Source organism: Oryctolagus cuniculus, chromosome 1 (assembly GCF_964237555.1).
Source record: "Oryctolagus cuniculus chromosome 1, mOryCun1.1, whole genome shotgun sequence".
NCBI lineage: Eukaryota > Metazoa > Chordata > Mammalia > Lagomorpha > Leporidae > Oryctolagus > Oryctolagus cuniculus.
Genome location: NC_091432.1, coordinates 64,710,308 through 64,727,503, shown reverse-complemented (window position 1 = coordinate 64,727,503; position 17,196 = coordinate 64,710,308). Strand labels below are relative to the sequence as shown.

Sequence of the window (17,196 nt, the reverse complement as noted above, 5' to 3'; positions counted from 1 at the left end):
GTCCGGATGAGCGGCCGGGCCCCACTCAGTGGCCCCACTCAGTCCCGTTTGGAGGTTCAGCGCTGGGAGGGCAGCGCTGGGGAGAGACAGACGGCAGGGAGGGCCTAGAGCTGGAGGCTCCGGATAATCACAGGGGGTGACTGAGGCGGAGGCAGGTAAATGGGTGGTTGGGGGCAGGGCTCTAAACATAGCATAAGTCATAGCAGCTGAGCTGGGGGTGCAGGCGCAGGGAAAGGTCAGGGCCCGCCCGGGAGATTCCAGGAAGAGAACTGGACACCTGTGTGGGGAGGGGGTGGGGAAGAGTCCATTTCTCTGAGCCAGGTCCAGCATGGGAGGGGGCGGCACAGATGTCAGGACCACAGCTGGAGCCCCCCCTCCCCAGGGCTGGAGGCAGGGATTATCCCAGGGTCCCACATCCCACACCCCAGCCCGTGCTGTGGACCAGTGGGGAGGCCGGAGCAGCCCAGGATGCCCTGCACCCCGCATCGCCTTCTCTGCAGCGAGAAGTGTGCATATTACAGCTGCAAGGTCTGGAGTTCCGGGGCTGCCCTTCCTGGCGCCACTCAGACAACCAGATGGGGGTAAGCTTTTTGGTCAAGTAGCACTGGTTATCAATCAGACAGACAACCTATAGAGGGCCCAGGCCCGGCTCTACCACACCCCACCCAGCTCTCGCAACTGTTTCCCCTCCTGAAAACTGGGTGCAGAGCTTGTTACCTGAAGGTGGCCCACGTTCTCCATAGGACAAGGCCACCGGCCCATCTGTCTGCAGCCCCGTGGGGCGGGTCTCCCAGAGCCACAGCCTCACCTGCCCCAACCCCTGCCATGCAGGTTGCGAGGGAGCCCAGTGCCATTTACTGCTGGGCGGAGGGCCCAGCTCCTCCTCCTGTGACTCTGACTCCCAGACCACTGTGAGAGGGAACCCTCCCTGAGAAGCAGGGAGCATCTGGCCGCTGCCCAGGGAAGGGTCAGGGCAGGAGTTATGGAGCCCACAGGAGAGGTTGAGACTAGCTTTCTATGCAGCCTGGAGAAACACAGGCTCTCTGGCTCACAGGCATTCTGAAATCCTGCCATCCCATGGAATCTCAGCAGTAGAATCCCTGAGCTCAGGGACCATCCCATGGACCCTTGCATGGTGCAGCTGGGGAATGAGCCCAGCATCATAGGCAGCACAGCACAAGGCGCCAACCAGCAGCGAGGGGTGACCGGGGGCAAGGGCATGGGCTCCGGCTTGGGGTGGGGAGCCTGGGTCCCCGATCAGACCCACAGTTGTCTGCTGGGGTTCTGGGCAGATGACTGCCCCAGAGCTTGTTGGCCATGTGTTGTGGTGCCCCCTGCTGGCAGGTGGAATTCCACCATGTAAGTGTAGCACGCGACAGGGTGGAGGAACTTGAATTTCAGCGCACAGGCCCTGCAGATTCATTTACCTTCCTCCGCCTCAGTCATGGCCTGTGATTAGCCTGACCCCAGGTGGGCCTCCGCCTCCAGCTCTAGGTCCTCCATGCCGAGCCTCCTCTCAGCCCTGCCTTCCTGGGGGAGCCACCTGAGAGACTGAGTGGGGAAAGGCTGCCATCCAGCTGCTGCTGCTTGCCCTGGCACACAGCTCCAGGGGACGTGGTTCACAGCGCTGGGAATACAATGTGAACAGCACCCTGCGGTTTGTGCCACCAGCCGCCCCCCACCCCCGTACCGGCCCACTGGCTACCCGCTGGGGGTCAAGTCCCACCCCTACAGAAGGTGGGCTGCCATCTGGTATCAGCTCTTGGAGGCCAGAGTGAGGTCACGGGGTCACGGGGTGAGGTGGCGTGGGGGCTGAGTGGTGGCTGTCACAGGGCACAGAGAGGGCAGTGGCCTGAGGACCAGGCTCAGCCCACATGCAGCCCAGAACCTGGAGTCCCCCTGGGGGTGGGGTTGCAAGTCCTGACCCTGGCTCCCTCCTGGGAAGTCCAGCAGCCTCTGATGTAGCAATCTGAAGCTTGGGCCCTGCCGGCCCACCTGCTTGGTGCTCAGCAAGGTGGGCTTGGAGGTCTCTCAAATCCATGGTGAGTGTGGGAAAGGAGCCACGACTGCAGGCAGAGAGGCTGCTGGGGCATCTGGCGACCGAGCAGGTCAGACTTGCTGTCCAGCTACCCTCTGGGCCCAGAACATGAGCAGGTCAAAGGCCAGAGGGGCGTGGCCATTTGAGGTTAAGGAGCCTTGAAAAGAGAAATCTGGGGCAAAATAGAGGAATTCATGCTTTGGGACACAGACAAGGGTCAGGTCTGTTTTGCCATTGCCATGCTGTGTGGCTCTGGGTAAGTCATCTCTGTTTTGAGTGCAAGCTCACCCACCCCGGATGATGACGGGCACACCCAATTTCTCCAGGCCCCTGAGTGTGGCAGCCCCGTCTATTCCCTCTCCCCCACCTTCCCTCCATGCAGCATTTGCCCTGGGCCCCTTCCCAAGCCCAGCATCAGGGACTCTGCCCCTCACGTGTTGCCTCCCTCCTCAGGCCAGCCCTGCAGTTGCCTGCACTGCCTGTTCACCTGCCTCTGCCAGCCACGGCCCTCACTGGCCATTATTGGGCCCAAAATAGCACTTCCCCTTGCCGCTTCCTGCAACCTGGCCGTGGCTTGTCTGCCAGGACAGACATTTGGCAGGCGTGCCAGAGATGTGAAGGGCTCTCAGAGGTCACCTGGGGCCGGAGAGGGGCAGGCACTTGCCCAGGGTCGCACAGTGAGAAGGGGCCAGGGCTGCAGCTGGAGTTTGGGTCCCTGCATCGCCCTCGCTTCCCTCCCAGCCCCTAGCCAGGTCTAGGCCGGGACCTGAGCCAGACTTAGTGCTCCTTCTGCCTCGGCCTCTGAACCCGCGAACAAGCACCAAGGCTGCCTGGGGGTGTGCAGCAGGGCCCCTGGAGGCCACTGATCCTCCCTTCTACTTCCCCTGGCTCCTAAGGTTCACTTCCTGACTACAGGCAGCCTTCCTGCCCGGGTTCTCCTCCCCTTTACTACCTAGCCCCAGTGCTGCTTTACTGTGTGACCTCAGCTAAGTCCCGGGCCCTCTCTGTGCCTCATCCTCTCCGTTAGGTGCTTGGTTGAACGGAACCCTGTGCTGTGTCCCTGCCCCATGCGACTACATGGAGCTCGTGACAAAGAGAAAATGGCTTTTAGCTCTGATCTCTTCCCTCCTCCAGGGCCAAGGCTGCACTAAGGAACGTGAGCCACAGACTTCGTGAGTGGCTCTGTGGCTCTGGCTGCACCCCCATCCTCCAGCACGCGCGTGGCTGCCTTTCCTCAGGCACGGGTTAGCTGCGGATCCAGGCCCTGCTGCTCAGTAGAGGCGTGGCCTCCAACGTGCCAGCCCCATGAGGGATAGAGATGACCCACGCTCCCGGCTCACAGCGAGCACTCGGCGAGTGGAAGCTGGGGTTGCTGGTGGGCAACGTTCAAGACCTAGAGTCAGTTCTCACTAGAAAGCTCCAGAGTTAATTCAACAATTATGCATAATTAATTCAATTATGCATAATTAATTCAACAATTATGCACCGCACCTACATGGGTGGGTCAGGCACTGCCACAGGGCGGATGGCACACAGGACAAAACCAAGCGGCACCCTCACAGAGCTCCCATTCCAGCTCCCCTGCCTTTTCTTCTTTGCCCAGTTCTACTCAGGCCTATCCCAGGGGCCCCTCACATCAGGCTCCTGCACCCACCCTTGGTTCAGGCCACTCCCTCTAACATCAGACCCAAGCCCCCTTTTCTCCTACCCAGGTGGCCAGCCATAGCCACGCCCCTTGAAGCAATGTTTCCCCACCTTGGCTCTCAGCTAGGAGCCAGGGAGGTGGTGACTGGAGGGTGCCTGGGGAAAAGGGAGCTCCTGCAGTGAGGAATGGTCACCAAGTGCCCCCCCACAATGTGGGTACTTCTTTGTATCTTACACTTACAAAGAGTCCTTGCAAAACACTGATACCTGGATTGCACCCTAACAGGAATGGGATGGGTCTGGGTCCCACAGGCGAGTCATACACAGCCAAGGCTGAGATCCACTGTCTTAGCAGAGCTAATCCATGCAGGGGTCTCCCCGGGCTTGGGCCTGACTGGTTCTTCCCAGACCTCCCTGCCCACAGCCGGCCAAAGACAGCTGTTTAGGGCCTGCCCAGTGCCCTGGGAGGTGGCCTTCTCTGGCACTGCGGGCTGGGCCAATCTCATGCCAACCGCGGTGCTCAGCTGGGAACCTGGTGAGACTGGCCTTGGGGTGTGCAGTGCTAGAGCTGAAGTCTGCCCCAAGACCTCTGTGCTGAGGGGTGGAGGCCCTGAGGCAGCAGAGCTGAGCGCAGGGGAAGCAGTGGTGGCAGCAAGGGAGGAACCAGCGACCAGAGGGGAGGCTGAAGGTTCCGAGACGGAGCTTGTCTGCCCACTGCGTTCTCTGGCAGCTACTTGCTGCCACTTTGCTTCCCCGCAAAAAAGCACCCCTTTTGTTTTAAAGTGGAGTGGACTTTTCTTGCATTCCTGTGACCTGTGCACACCAAGCAACGGCCAGTCCTGTGTGGGGAGGAGTCATCGTTCCCATTCCACAGAGGAGCAAGTAGAGGCTCCGAGAGAATTCCACCAGCCCAAAGCCACGTTAACTGGTTAGTGGCAGTCAAGCTTTCAAACCAAAGGTGTGTCCACCTTCGATGCCTGATGCTGTTTCCTTATCAGTTCCACACAGCCTACCCTGGGCTGTACCTGTATTTGGTATAGCCCCCTCCTGTCCAGTAAAATGCTGCCGTGAGGACATGTTCCATTCATGTCCTGTGGTATCTAGGACCCAGCCAACGGATCGCCACTGTGGCACTGGTTAAAGCCACAGCCTGCAGTGCTGGCTTCCCATGTGGGCGCCGCTTCGAGTCCCAGCTGCTTTGCTTCCAATCCCACTCCCTGCTATTGCACCTGGGAAAGCAGTGGAAGATGGCCCAAGTGCTTGGGTCCCTGGACCTAGGTAGGAGACCCGGATGAAACTCCTGGCTTTGGCCTGGCCCAGCTCCTGTCATTGTAGCGATTTGGGGAGTGAACCAGCAGAGGGAAGATCTCTAAGTCTGCCTTCAAATAAATAAATCTTTTTAGAAGAAAGCACCCAGCTGACTCTGGAGACATGCGCACAGCATGAGCCCATGCTCCCTCAGGAACCCATTTCTCAGGTCAGAAGTGCCTGTGCTGGGCGTGACCACTCTCCTGGCAGTTTGGCAGGGGTGATGGCCCCACATTGCGGCACATCTGCATTCTCACAGCTCACCTAACGACACCCCTCCTTGGACCAGCTGTGTCTACCTGTGCTCCAAAGCCTGGCCCCACCTTTAGCCTTTGTCAGGCTTCCCGGCCGTGAGCCTCGCTGGAGAAGTTTCCTGGAAGGGCCTTGGACAGGCGCCTTCCTTGCCTGCCACCCTCCCCAACTGCCCGCCTCAGCAGCTCCCGACTGACCAACGCATCCATTACACTCATGCAACGTGTGCAAGGTCTGCATTTGCGTATGTTGTCCACAAGGGACTCCGGCAAGGCTGTGAAGCACTGGACTAAAACAGCCCCTTTGTTTTCCAGAGGGGGAAACCACAGCACAGACCTGCCCGGGGTAACACCGCAGGCCCGTGGCGGCCGCGCCGTCCCCGCCCCCTCCTGCCTCTGCAGGGCCTCTTTTATGCCCAAGTGAGTCAGTGTCGGGAGGCAGGGCCCTGATGCAGCTGGCAGGAGGCCACCACGACCGCCATTGGGCTACAGTCATTTGGTGTTTCTATTTATTGACTCTTTAAACTTCATCATCCAAGGAGAGTTCATACAAGACTGTTTGGTAGCAAGAGAAATATAATCTAAGACCGCAAGGACGCACCCACCCCGAACAGAAACAAACCAAATGCAACAAGTCCCATCTGAAACCAGACCTTTGCAGTTGAGCTGCAGAAGCGGCGCGGGGTGGGGGAGGGCTGCGGGTCGGACCGGCTCCCTGCAGGGCCGACCACCCTTCACCGGGAGGCTTCCCAGTGGACAAGGCCACAGCCAGGCCAGGCCCTCAGCTTTGTGGGGGGTGGGGTGGGGGTCCTTCCTGGAGGGGCTGCCCCTGGCAGGAGGGCGTGTGGCGAGGGAGTCGGAGGTCAGAGGGAGGGGGCTTCTCAGGCGGGCCACCCTCCAAGGTGACCGAGTGTGCCAGTGCATGAGACACGGGAAGGCAGGGGCTGGTTATGGTGAGACCAGGACAGAGTCCTGTCCAAGGCCAAATCAGTAAACCACTGGAGGCCCCGCCTGCGACCGAGGAAACGCCAAAGCCTGGGAGAGCCCCCGCTGGCAGTCAGCGTGCCCTGGGTCATCAGCTTGCTCTGGGTGACCGGGCACGCCCAAGCAGGACAGGGCCTTGGGAGGCTGCTGTCACGGGGGTGGCGTTTCTGTGCCCTGGATGTGCAGCGTGGGTGTGCGTGTGCGTGTGCGTGTGCGTGACGGGGTGGGAGACACTGGTCCCTCCAGGAAGGCTTGGTTGGGGTTCCCAGGGTGGCCCCAGGGCAGGAATAGGTTTTTCTCCCCCTCCTGTCATTTTCCCAAATCCCCCCCGCCCCAGGTCATCGCATAAATAAGTGCTCGGGAAGGTACACATCTGAAAAGAAACATAAATACTGTACACGGGAAAGGAGTCCATCCCTCAGCCTTCCCACTGCCCCAGCAGACCCTCCAAATATTGCACATGGCCTTCCCCAGCCCCGAGGGTCCAGGCCCGGCCGTGTCTTTGGTAGAAGCTCCGGGGACAGAGGCCCCGGGTAGCCCGCACAGCCCCCACCCTCGCCGTGACGGGCAGCAGCGGAGCAGCCGGCTGGCCCATAGGTATTCCATCAGGAATGCTTCCACTCAGACGAGACGGTGCCCACAAATGGCCCTGGTGAGACGTTCCAGGCCAGGACGAGGTCTACACGTGGGCTAGGAAGAGGCAAGCAGGCTGAGGGCAGGTGGACAGTCGAGTCCTGAGCCACGGCGGCCAGGGTCACACCCTCCATAGGAGGAGGTGGTTTGTGCTGTCGTCTCGGCCCACGGTCTCACTGCTGCTGCTGCCGCCACCACTGAGCCGGAAGTCCTCGTAGCCATCGCCGCCACTGATAACCAGCATTTTAGGCCTGGCGGAAGCAGGGCCTCGGTGCCGAGGGGAGTCCCGGTGCTCCAGTGTTGGCAGCTTCTCTGGGCCTGGGAACAGAGCAGAGGGGCTCCATTAGGCCTGGGAAAGGGGACTTCACCGTCCCCTCACAACCTGAGCACCCACAGCCTGGGAGACAGGAAGACAGATGTGCACACTTGCTGCGAGGAATTCTACTTCCTGTACGCTAACAACTCCGTACATGGAAAGAAATACCCAACTCCTAGCAGTCAGACCGCTCGTCTCCTGTGGGTGCCGTCTGGGCAGGAGTGACCGCTTCCCAGGGCCACACATGTTCTGTCTCTCTCCACTACTGCACACACAGCGTCCTCATCGCTATCGCCACAATCACAGACTGTGTGAATGACGGCAGCATGCGTGACGGTGGTCCCCAGGATAGGGGGCGTGATGAAAAATCTCTACCACCTGGGGACACGACAGCAATGCATTACGCACATGTGTCTAATGTGTCTAGGGGAACCAGCCCGCTCGCTGCCAGTCATTCGTGGAAGCAGAGCACTTAATACTGATAACGGCAGTACACGCCATGCCATCGGTTCACGCACTTACTACGCTCTATATCAAGAGTTGCGTGTCCTCTTTCTGCTTATGAAAGCGAAAGCTGACTGTGGAACAGGGTGCTGCGTCCTGCACGCAGCAGCCTCGCACGATCCCATTTTGCATCTCTCGGCCGCACAGTTTTCTCCTGTGCCTGATTTGATCGCACCCCGTTTTGTTCAGCGTGGCCCTGGGCGCGGTGGGCTAGGCCATGTGCATCTATTCCATAGAGCCTTGGAGCACAGAAGCCCATGCCACGTACCCACCTCTCACGTTCACACAGCGGCGGACCTGCCACACGAGGCATCTCCCCGAGCACGGTCTTGCTGCTAAGTGGCCCAGGGCTCCATGTAATCCCACCGCCAGCATCCCCTCCCAGGCAGGCAGCTGATGGCCTGCCGGGACCAGACAGCTTCGGACCGAGGCTTCACCGCCTCCTCCACGAAGACCGCTTCCTGCCGTTCACTCTAATTCCCAGGTCCACTTCCTGTCCCTGTGCGCATACATTCTGTGTGTGCTTGTGCTTTCTGGTGTGATCTCTACTTCCTGTTCTGTGACCTCACTTCCTGTCCGACACAGGCCCTGCTCCGTTTCATGCGGTGCCAACTTTACTCGTTAGCTTACAGTTCTCTGTCTCCCACGACACTTCTCTGCACATACGCTGTCCCAGAGATGTCACTTGGGGTTTCCCTAGACTATTTTCTGTATTACATGCTGCTCCCGGCTCTGTACTACATTTCCCCTCCCCCTTAAAAACCTCTCCCTACAGGGCAGTGGGGAGACCTCAAGCAGAAGTCCAGGACCCTGGGGCGTGGTGGGATGTGCCAGCCCACCTGTGTCTGGGGGAGGCGGCGGCGTCGGGCAGAGCAGGTTGAACCCATCCGGCAGCTGGACTGCGGCCAAGAAGCGCACATGGCCAGTGTGTCCCTGGCCCAGGCCGGCAGGGCTGAGAGGCACCCGCGGGCAGCTGACGGGACTGGGCGAGGTGGGCATGGTGAGCACGACGCCGGCACTCGTGCCCACCCACAGCAGCTCTTCACACACCAGCAGTGCCGTGATCCGCAGGCAGGCGGCCTTGTGCTGCCGGATGATGGCATCAGAGCCTGGGGGTGGGGAACAGAGCGCAGCTGGGGCCGAGTCCTCAGCCCGGCCCAGCTTCCTCAATGCCCAGGGCCCCAGAGGCTCCGGGGCAGGGGCGGTGGCAGTGTGAGGTCAGTACCTGCCAGCATCTTGTGCACCGGAGGGGTGACGTCCACCTCTGCCAGCTGCTCAAAGGTGTCTGAGTGGTAGAGACACACGTGGGCACTACCTTTCAACGTCACCCAGACCCCCAGGCTGGAGTCCACCATGCAGGCCACGCTGCGGCTTGGATCCTGCCCTATATGAAACGTGTGCTGGGAAGGAGAGAGGGGAGAGAGCAGGTGGTCCACAGGCAGGCCTGCCCCCCGCCGTGCCTCCCAGGCACACTGCCCCCCCCCCCCCCGACCCCGTCCAAGTCACAGCAAACCTCTCCAGACGCCCTCCCGCCTGACGGCAAACTCAGCCGTGGTCCTTTGGTTTCTCTGGCACCTCCCACATAATCCTTCCAACAGACTAGGGAAACCCTTCCCCACGAAGCTCAGGGACTGCAGGACCAGAGAACTTCAGAGCTTGAAGGGTTTTAAGACCAGTTGTCGGTCTCTCCCCGGCAGATGGGGAAGCCGACGCCCGGAAGGGAAAAGCAATCTGCCCAAGGTCGCAGAGCTGGGACTGAACCCAGGCCTCTGGCCTCCAGCCCGGCCAGTGATGGAATACATGAAAGGGAAAGCAGGGGACTCTGCCGGCCCTGGACCCCAGCCAGGCTGGCAACCCTTGACGTGCAAGGAAATGAGGCCAGGACTAAGGCCAGAGTCCAAAGCTAAGGGATGTGGACATCAGCCCCCAAAGACCCACACCTGAGCTGAGCTGAGTAGGGCAGGAGACCATTAGGGGGCCAGAATCCCCATGCTCAAGCAGAAACAAGGGTCAGAGCTCAGGGCCCCCCCGGAGTCACCCACCCACCCACCACAGTCTCCTTTCCCTCTTATGTGGGCCCAGCCAGTCCCAGGTCCCCAGTTCCATGGCCCCGATCCCAGGCTACCTCCATCTGCAGTGTGTCGGGGCTCAGGACCAGGACTCGGTTCTGGCAGCCACACCACAGCCGCCCGCCCACAGACACCATCTTGGTGATAGGGCTCCCCTGAGGGCCCAGGGTCACAGATTTGAAGTTCTGAGGGTCCCAGAAACGGCCTAAATGGGATAAAGCAAACAGGAGACTTGGTCCAGGACTGTTGTTAAGCCCCACCCTCTCTTGAGATGAGAGGCTGGGGCCAGCACTATGGTGTAGCGGTTGGGTCATGTTCTTATTGCTCCACTTACAATCCAGCTCCCTGCTAATGTGCCTGGGAAAACAGTGGAAGATGGCCTGAGTACTTGGGTCCCTGCACCCGTGCAGGAAACCCGATGAAGCTCCTGGCTCCTGGCTTCAGCCTAACCCAGCCCTGGCTGTTGCAGCCATTTAAGGAGTGAACCAGCGGATAGAAAATCTCGTTCCCTCTCTAACTTTTTCAAATAAATAAGTAAAATCTTTTTTTTAAGCAAACAAAGAAGGAAACAGAAATCAGAGGTTAACCTCCCCATCTGTAATGGAGGACACTGAGGCCCAAGGACTGGCAGAACATCGCCCAAGGCCACCTCTCGAGACTCAAAGCCCGAGTCCCCCACTTGGCCCAGCAGAGAATGGCAAGGCCAGCGAAAGGACTGGGCTGGCGCGGGGAGGCGGCGGCGCGGCGGGCACTCACCTGCTTCCCTTTGATAGACTACGAGTTCCCCGTTGGCTAGGGACACAAACACCTGGTTATTCAGATACCTGGACAACGGAAAGAGGGAGGAGTCGGGCATTTCGGGAGGACAAAGGGGTCACCGGGGTCAGGGCAATCACTGTTAGAAGGGCTATGGATCCTGGGAGACCACCTCCTCCCAACCCGTTCTCCAGGTGGTGTGGGGAGCCTGCGGCCCAAGCTCACACAGCAGGTAAGAGGCACCGCCCGACAGAGAGGAGGCGCTGCGGAGCAGGGACCCAGGTGAACGGAGCAGGCCTGTGCGTGCAGCTGTGGGAGCCTTACAGGATGCAGGTGACGGAGGCCGCGTGCTGCAGCTTCATGCTGTTCCTGCGGTCACGGATGCTGTCGGAGGACTGGTACACATGGACGCTGTGGACCGGGGTGCACACCTGTGACAAATGCTCTGGGCACACAGCCCCGGAGTCACCCCTCCACTCCCTGCATCTCCCAATATCTCCTCCAGGCCAGGCGCCTGCTCAAAGCACTGAGATCTCGCGGCCTCCCTGAGGCTTCCAGGCCCACTGGCACCCCTGACTGGAGGACCCGGGAGTCAGACCATAAGCCCTCCTCCTCAGGCCACTCTACGATGCCCAGAGCAGGGAGTACAAGCCTTTGTGTCCCTACCAGCCATCCTCGGTGCCCAGCCACACGGAGCTCTGGTAGGCCTCGGGGTCAACGCTCAGCAGGTCCTCAAGGCTGCCGCGGGTGAAGGAGCCTCGGCTGGAGCGGCGGAGGGCTCGCCCATCCATTGGGCTGGCGCCGCAAGGCCCGCCGGGCCCGAAGGAGCTGGACAGTGGCAGGAAGCCGGGCTCCTGCTCCTCCTCAGAGCTGGTTGTCTCTGCTGTGGCCTCCTTGGAGCTCGGGGTCTCCTCATCTGAGGGAGACAAAAGCGGCTGGCTCCGCGCCCCTCGGCCAGGTCTGGGTCTGTCTGGGCCTGCGGCGTCCCTCCCGGCTGTGCCCTGCTCAGGGCCTCTCCCTCTCTGGGAGCCTCTGTGTCAGCACTGGCCTCGTTACCCTGCACTCCAACCGCTTGGTGCTGCCAGCTCCCAGTCCTGGCATGGCCCCTTCCCGAAGTGCACCCCATCTGCCGGCACTGAACGCTATGGGGCCTGTGCGTTTCACCCAGGGGTGCGCAGCCCCCCAACCCCACTGCTCTGTGTGCTCCATTGTGTCCCTCCTCACCCTGGCCCTCTGCAGGCTACTCACTGCCAAAGCTGGAGGAGATGGTGGACCGGCTGGCCTGGCTCTGCAGGGTCCCTGAAGGGCTGGGCGAGGACTCGTCATCGGAGTCGCTGTCGAAGGGCACCAACTCCGGGCGGGGGTCGGCCTCCGCGCGGTCTGGTGTCATCTCCAGGCCGGAGCCTGCGATGGAGATGTGCAGGCAGGGCTGGGGCCCGGGCTCTGCCGGCGTCACGGCTTCCTCCTCTGCAGCCTCCGCGTCCAGGTCGGGCCCGGTGGGCTCCGGGGCTGCGTCGGGGACGCTCCTCAGGGACGCTGGCCGCTCCCTGTGAGCCAAAGGCAAAGGGACAGGGGCAGCTGGCACACAGATGCACCCCCGGGCCCACCTATAGCCGCGTGTACCCGGGCAGGGCCAGATCACCCACCCCGCCTCCTGGGCCTCACCGGTGGCTGCAGTGCTGCAGGCCGGGCACCGCCCCGATGCAGAGGATGCGGGCCGAGCAGACCGCAATGCAGGCCTCCACGTCGGGCTCCGCGCGCAAGCTCAGCAGGCACACCTGGCCCACATAGCCGTCGCTGTTGCACACCCACACCTCAGGCGTGGGCTCCGGACAGCTGCTGAGGGTGGGAGCTGCACAGGAGAACTGTGGGGGACAGCAAGGGACAGGGGAGGTGACTGGGGGAACTGCTGCCTGTTCCCTGCAGGCCTTCTGAGCCACCCCAGCAGGTGGGAGGGAGGCAGGCCTGCATGTGTGTGCATGGGTGCCACAGACATGTATACATGACAGCACATGTGACACTACACACCAAACACATTCACGCCTGTGTGATACAGGCATCACCCACATGTACACATATATACCCATGCACAGTTACATGTGAAACACATCCCTACACGTGTGATAGGTACATGACAACCACATGCATGCACAGAGTGAGCTGCATGCTAAGACACAGGGAACAACTGCAATGTTTAAGACACAGATTGTACCCAGAAGAGCAATTCACAAACACATGCTGGATTGGAACGTGCACACCCAGGTGACCCACATTCACATGTGCGCACACACACACACACACACACACACCTGCATGCCGCTGCGGGTTTTCATGATGGGGATGGCCTTCAGGAACTCCGGGTCTAGACAGCTTTTGCTGGATGCTACAGTGCAGAGACAGCACCTGCTTAGCCTCTACCCCTCCCTGGCCCTGCCCTTTCCCCATTTTTCTTCCTCTCCTGCCCCTTGGGGTCTCTCTAGAGGGCACCCTAATGGCAGCCACACTGGGACAAGGCAGGTCACACCCTGCTTGTCCCTGGCCTCAACCTGCCCACCTTCACAGTGAGGGCGTCAGACCCAGAGGTCTCTAAGAGCACTTTCCCTGACGCAGGCCTGCACAGTGTCTGGGGTGGAGCCCCAGGAGGCTCTTGGCCACCCGCGGCGGTGATGGGGCCCTTGCCCCAAGCTGGCCCTATCCCCGGAACCCCTCCCCGCCCCCTTCAGTGCACTGTTCTACCATGGAGGTCCCAGTCCACCTTCCCCGCCAGCTGATGGAGCACCAGACTGCACTTCTGGGACTACCGGCTGCTGAGGTCCAAGACAGCTACGAGGTGTGCCCACTTCCAGGAGGTCCAGGCTCACCCAGCTTCCTCTTGGCCTCGTCGAAGGCCTGCTCAAAGCCCAGGCGGGCGTCAGGGTGGGGGAACTCGAAGATGAAGGAGTCGGTGCCCTCGGGCCGTGTGGCACACAGCTCCAGCTTGGTGGGCGGGAAGGACAGCGTGTAGCACAGTGCCTGCTTCTCCGACAAGTCCCGGTGCATGGCTGCTGAGAGGTCGCGCAGCGCATCGTCCAGGCCCTGCGGGAAAGAGGGCCCCGGCCGCAGGCCCAAGCGACTCAGTGCACCCCCCGTCTGCCCCTGGGAAGAAGGTGGGGACCTGCCCTTGGTGGGAGACAGAAAACAGGACTCCAATCTGCTCCTGCAGACCAAGAGGCAGCCTGGATTCGGCCCACAGGGAAGGACAGGCCCCTCCCTCCCTAGCGGAGGCAGAATTAGTCTCCACCCTCAGACCTGGAAAGTATTACCTCCCACATGGGGGTGAGCCTGTCCCCACCACCCCCACCCCAGGCAGATGACACCTCAAGGGGCCTCCTCCCTCAGATAGGGTCAAAGGCACCCTACCGCATCCTGCCAGCCTCAGGCAGGGGCTGCCAACCTGGTGGGGGAAGCCGAGGCTCTCGGAGAGCTTGCTCATCTGGCCCAGGGTGTTGAGGTCCTCATCGAGGCGGCTGATGGCTTTCTGGATGTTCTCCCGGTTGGTGGCCTGGGATGCCCCTGGTGGGGACAGAGAGACGGGTCAGGTCAGGCTTAGACGGACGGACACAGCTCCTCTCGCCGCACAACTCATGGCCAGGTGCGCAGAGTGACCAAGCAAACCAAGGCTTTACAGACCCCGAGCTCTCGGGAACAAAGCAGCAGGCAGCACCTCAGAAGGTACGCGCCTGAGAGCAAGGACGGGGCCTGACCCAGAGCCACGGGGCCAGGACGCAGCCCTCAGAGAACTCCCCAGAGAGGACAAGGTACAAAGTGACGGATGGCTCTGCAGGCTGTGGGGGCGCAGCGTCCCACGGGAGAGCTGCCAGGCAGGCAGAGCCTCCGGCAGCGAAATCTGCTGACCAAGGGCCTTGATCCCCACAAGGGAGAGGGTGGTGAGTGGATGCCCTGGATTCCTCTGCTCCCGCCCTGCACGTGTCGGCGGCCAAGGGGCCAGCCCTGCAGGACAGCTCAGCACCCCTGTATCCTGCGTCACCCGGCTCAGGATGCGTGTGGACGAGGGACCCACAGCCGGGGCTGCCCCTCTACCCGGGGGGCCAGGTGCACACACGTCTTGAAACCAAGGGAAGGAAGCAGCTTTCTTTTGCTTTTTCCTAAATGCCAGCAGCCTCTTCCATTTCCCGGAATCTGTGAATATAGGCCATTGCCTTCGGGCCACAGGCTGCAGGACGGGGCCATGACTGCATGGAGGAGAGAGGGTTCTGACCCTGGCAACCAGTGCCCATGCCGGCCCTGTGGTCTGGTCCCCGCTGGGGCAAGGGGCGCATGGCTGTAACCCTGAGATGCACTCGGGCTGCACAAGGAGGCTAGGGCACTGTGTCCAGGGAAAGAAAGGCGTGGGCCAAATGGAATGTTCTAGATCAGCTGAGGCTCACACATAGTGTGGTCTGGTCTGGGGTCTGTGTCCTCCCCCCACCCCAGATTCACACGATGAAGCCTAAGCCCTGACATGCTGGCACAAGGTGGTGCAGCCTTAGCGACGAGATGGAGTGGAGCCCCCACGAACTGGAGCAGCACCCTCATTAAGACACTTAGTGGGGGGGGGGGGCAGTGGCGTTCCTTGACGCCGGCATCCCGCACAAACTCTGGTTTGAGTCCCAACTGCTCCACTACCAAAGCAGTTCCCTGCTAATGCACCCGGGAAAGCAGCAGATGACAGCCCAAGTGCTTGGGCCTCTGCCCCCATGTGGGAGACCCAGATGGAATTCCAGGTTCCTTGACCCAATCTAGGCTGTTGCAGCCATCTGGGGATCAGCAGATGGAAGATCTCTGTCTGTCTCTCAATCTCTCTGAAACCGCCTTTCAAGTAAATAAATCTTAAAAAAAAAAAAAGTAACAGAAAAAGCAACACATAAAACAGAGGCCTGCGCCTTTGGAAGGAAGGTACGGAGACACGAGGAACAGGCCCCAGACACAGGAGCTGCTGGCTCGGGAAGCGTGAGCAGCCGACATCAGCTGCTGTGTTGCAGTCTCTGGCCTCTTCGCTGCAGCAGCCCAGACAGCGTCCTACTCCGTCCTCCTCGGAAAGGGAACTGCCAGGACAGCCACCCTTTGTTCCGTCTGATCCTGCCCCACGGGCAGGCCCCTGACCTGAAGGCAGTGGTTAAACAGGCCTGTCCCCGGAAGAAGGGATGAGCTGGGGCCACATGGGGACAGCCCTGGGCTTGCCTCCCGTGGGGGGCCAGGTGAGCACCCCTCAGGTGAGCCTGGGCCCCACCCCCAGAGTTATGGTGAGACCCTCCAGTGAGGCTGGACAGATGGGTCCGCAGCTCCTCACACTCATGTTGGCTCCCCCTGTGCCCCGCAACCCGTCAGAAGTGGGTCAATGCACTCGGCTCCTCCATGGGTGCCATCGGGTCCCCTGTGCCAGCCCCCTTGCTCTGGGTGGGAAAGCGGCCCAAAGGCAGCAAAGCAGAGGGAGCGGCAGGCAGACTGGCCATGGCCCACACGCCCTCGGCAGGGTGTCCACTGCGACCCCCATGTGGGCCAAGCGAGGCCAGGCCAGGCCAGCCCACCCACCTTTGATGATGTCTGTGTCTTCCAGCGGCAGCTTCCACAGCATCTTGTACTTGCTGGCTGTGTCGATGACACTGGCGGCTGTGTACCTGCGGGGAGCCGACGGGCTGCTCTGGCCAGGGCTGGGGAACGGGGCCCAGGGACCCAGGGACCCAGGGCAGGACAGCCGCCCTCGCCAGCCCACCCCACCCGGCCACTCACAGGCTCATGGAGCTGCGCCGCAGGGAGCCCGACTTCCGCTTCAGCGTGGTGCACACAATGAGGTCAGTGAACAGGAAGAGGGACCGGTCCTTCTTGCCACCAATCGCCTTCTGTGGGGCCGAGGCGGGACTCAGGCTGGGTGGACATGGTCCAGAAGTCTGCCCACGGTGCCCAAGGGGACAGTGAGGCCCTGGGAGGGGTGGGGCTATTTCCCAGCTGGGACGGAAGAGCAGGGAGAGCCAGGCAGCAGGTATGAGCAGAAAGGTGGGTGGGGAGGCGGGCACAAGAGGGCAGATGATGGGACCCTTCTTACCACTTCAATGACCATCTCCTGCCTCAGGAACCGCCGCAGGGGGGCCTGGAGCTGTGGGACAGGAGGGCCAGGGCGTTCTGAAGGCTGCTTATCACTCCCTACAGCCCCAGCACCTAGGGTCTCTGCCACTCCCCACCCCCGCAACCGAAGCAGGTGCAGAGACAGACTGGGAAATGGGGAAGAGGACACAGAACAGTGGGGGGGCGTCTGACCCCCACCCAGAGGCTGGGAGACATGGACACAGACCACAGACCACGATGTGGACATAGCCACGGCCACGGCCACGACTCCACGTGACCGCAGACACAGAGCCTGAGCAGACACAGGGGCAGGCGGGGCTGGCCAGCACGCACATCCTCCATGCCCTCGATGTGAGCCTCGATCTCCTGCAGCACCCGGGCGTGCCGCTCAGCCTCCTCGGCGCTCCGCACACCCTTGTTGATGCGCTCGGCCACCTGCTTGATGTTCCGCTGCGCGTCCAGCAGGAGCGGGTGGTCGGGGTGGTCCTCAGGTGTGTGCTTCAGGAGGTCCTGGGGTGGGAACGGGGGCCAGGCCTGCCTGCTGAGCTGCCCTGGACCCACTGCTGGGGCAGAAGGACCTCCTCCCCCCGG

General features: G+C 61.3%; 1 protein-coding gene across 1 annotated transcript in view; it reads right to left on the bottom strand.

Moving 5' to 3' along the window:
• Nucleotides 1–5,728: 5,728 nt before the first annotated feature.
• ARHGEF17 (Rho guanine nucleotide exchange factor 17) overlaps nt 5,729–17,196 on the bottom strand; it is a 58,469-nt gene continuing 47,001 nt past the window's right edge. The window contains exons 6-21 of the mRNA XM_008267755.3: nt 16,939–17,115; nt 16,586–16,636; nt 16,273–16,382; nt 16,075–16,160; nt 13,937–14,055; nt 13,365–13,578; nt 12,813–12,886; nt 12,169–12,368; nt 11,752–12,050; nt 11,170–11,419; nt 10,828–10,914; nt 10,504–10,571; nt 9,804–9,952; nt 8,904–9,078; nt 8,518–8,787; nt 5,729–7,176 (exon numbers count right to left, since the gene is read on the bottom strand). Coding sequence (XP_008265977.3) covers nt 6,980–7,176; nt 8,518–8,787; nt 8,904–9,078; nt 9,804–9,952; nt 10,504–10,571; nt 10,828–10,914; nt 11,170–11,419; nt 11,752–12,050; nt 12,169–12,368; nt 12,813–12,886; nt 13,365–13,578; nt 13,937–14,055; nt 16,075–16,160; nt 16,273–16,382; nt 16,586–16,636; nt 16,939–17,115 — 2,526 coding nt within the window. The 3' untranslated portion in view covers nt 5,729–6,979. The remainder of the gene's footprint in view (nt 7,177–8,517; nt 8,788–8,903; nt 9,079–9,803; nt 9,953–10,503; nt 10,572–10,827; nt 10,915–11,169; nt 11,420–11,751; nt 12,051–12,168; nt 12,369–12,812; nt 12,887–13,364; nt 13,579–13,936; nt 14,056–16,074; nt 16,161–16,272; nt 16,383–16,585; nt 16,637–16,938; nt 17,116–17,196) is intronic.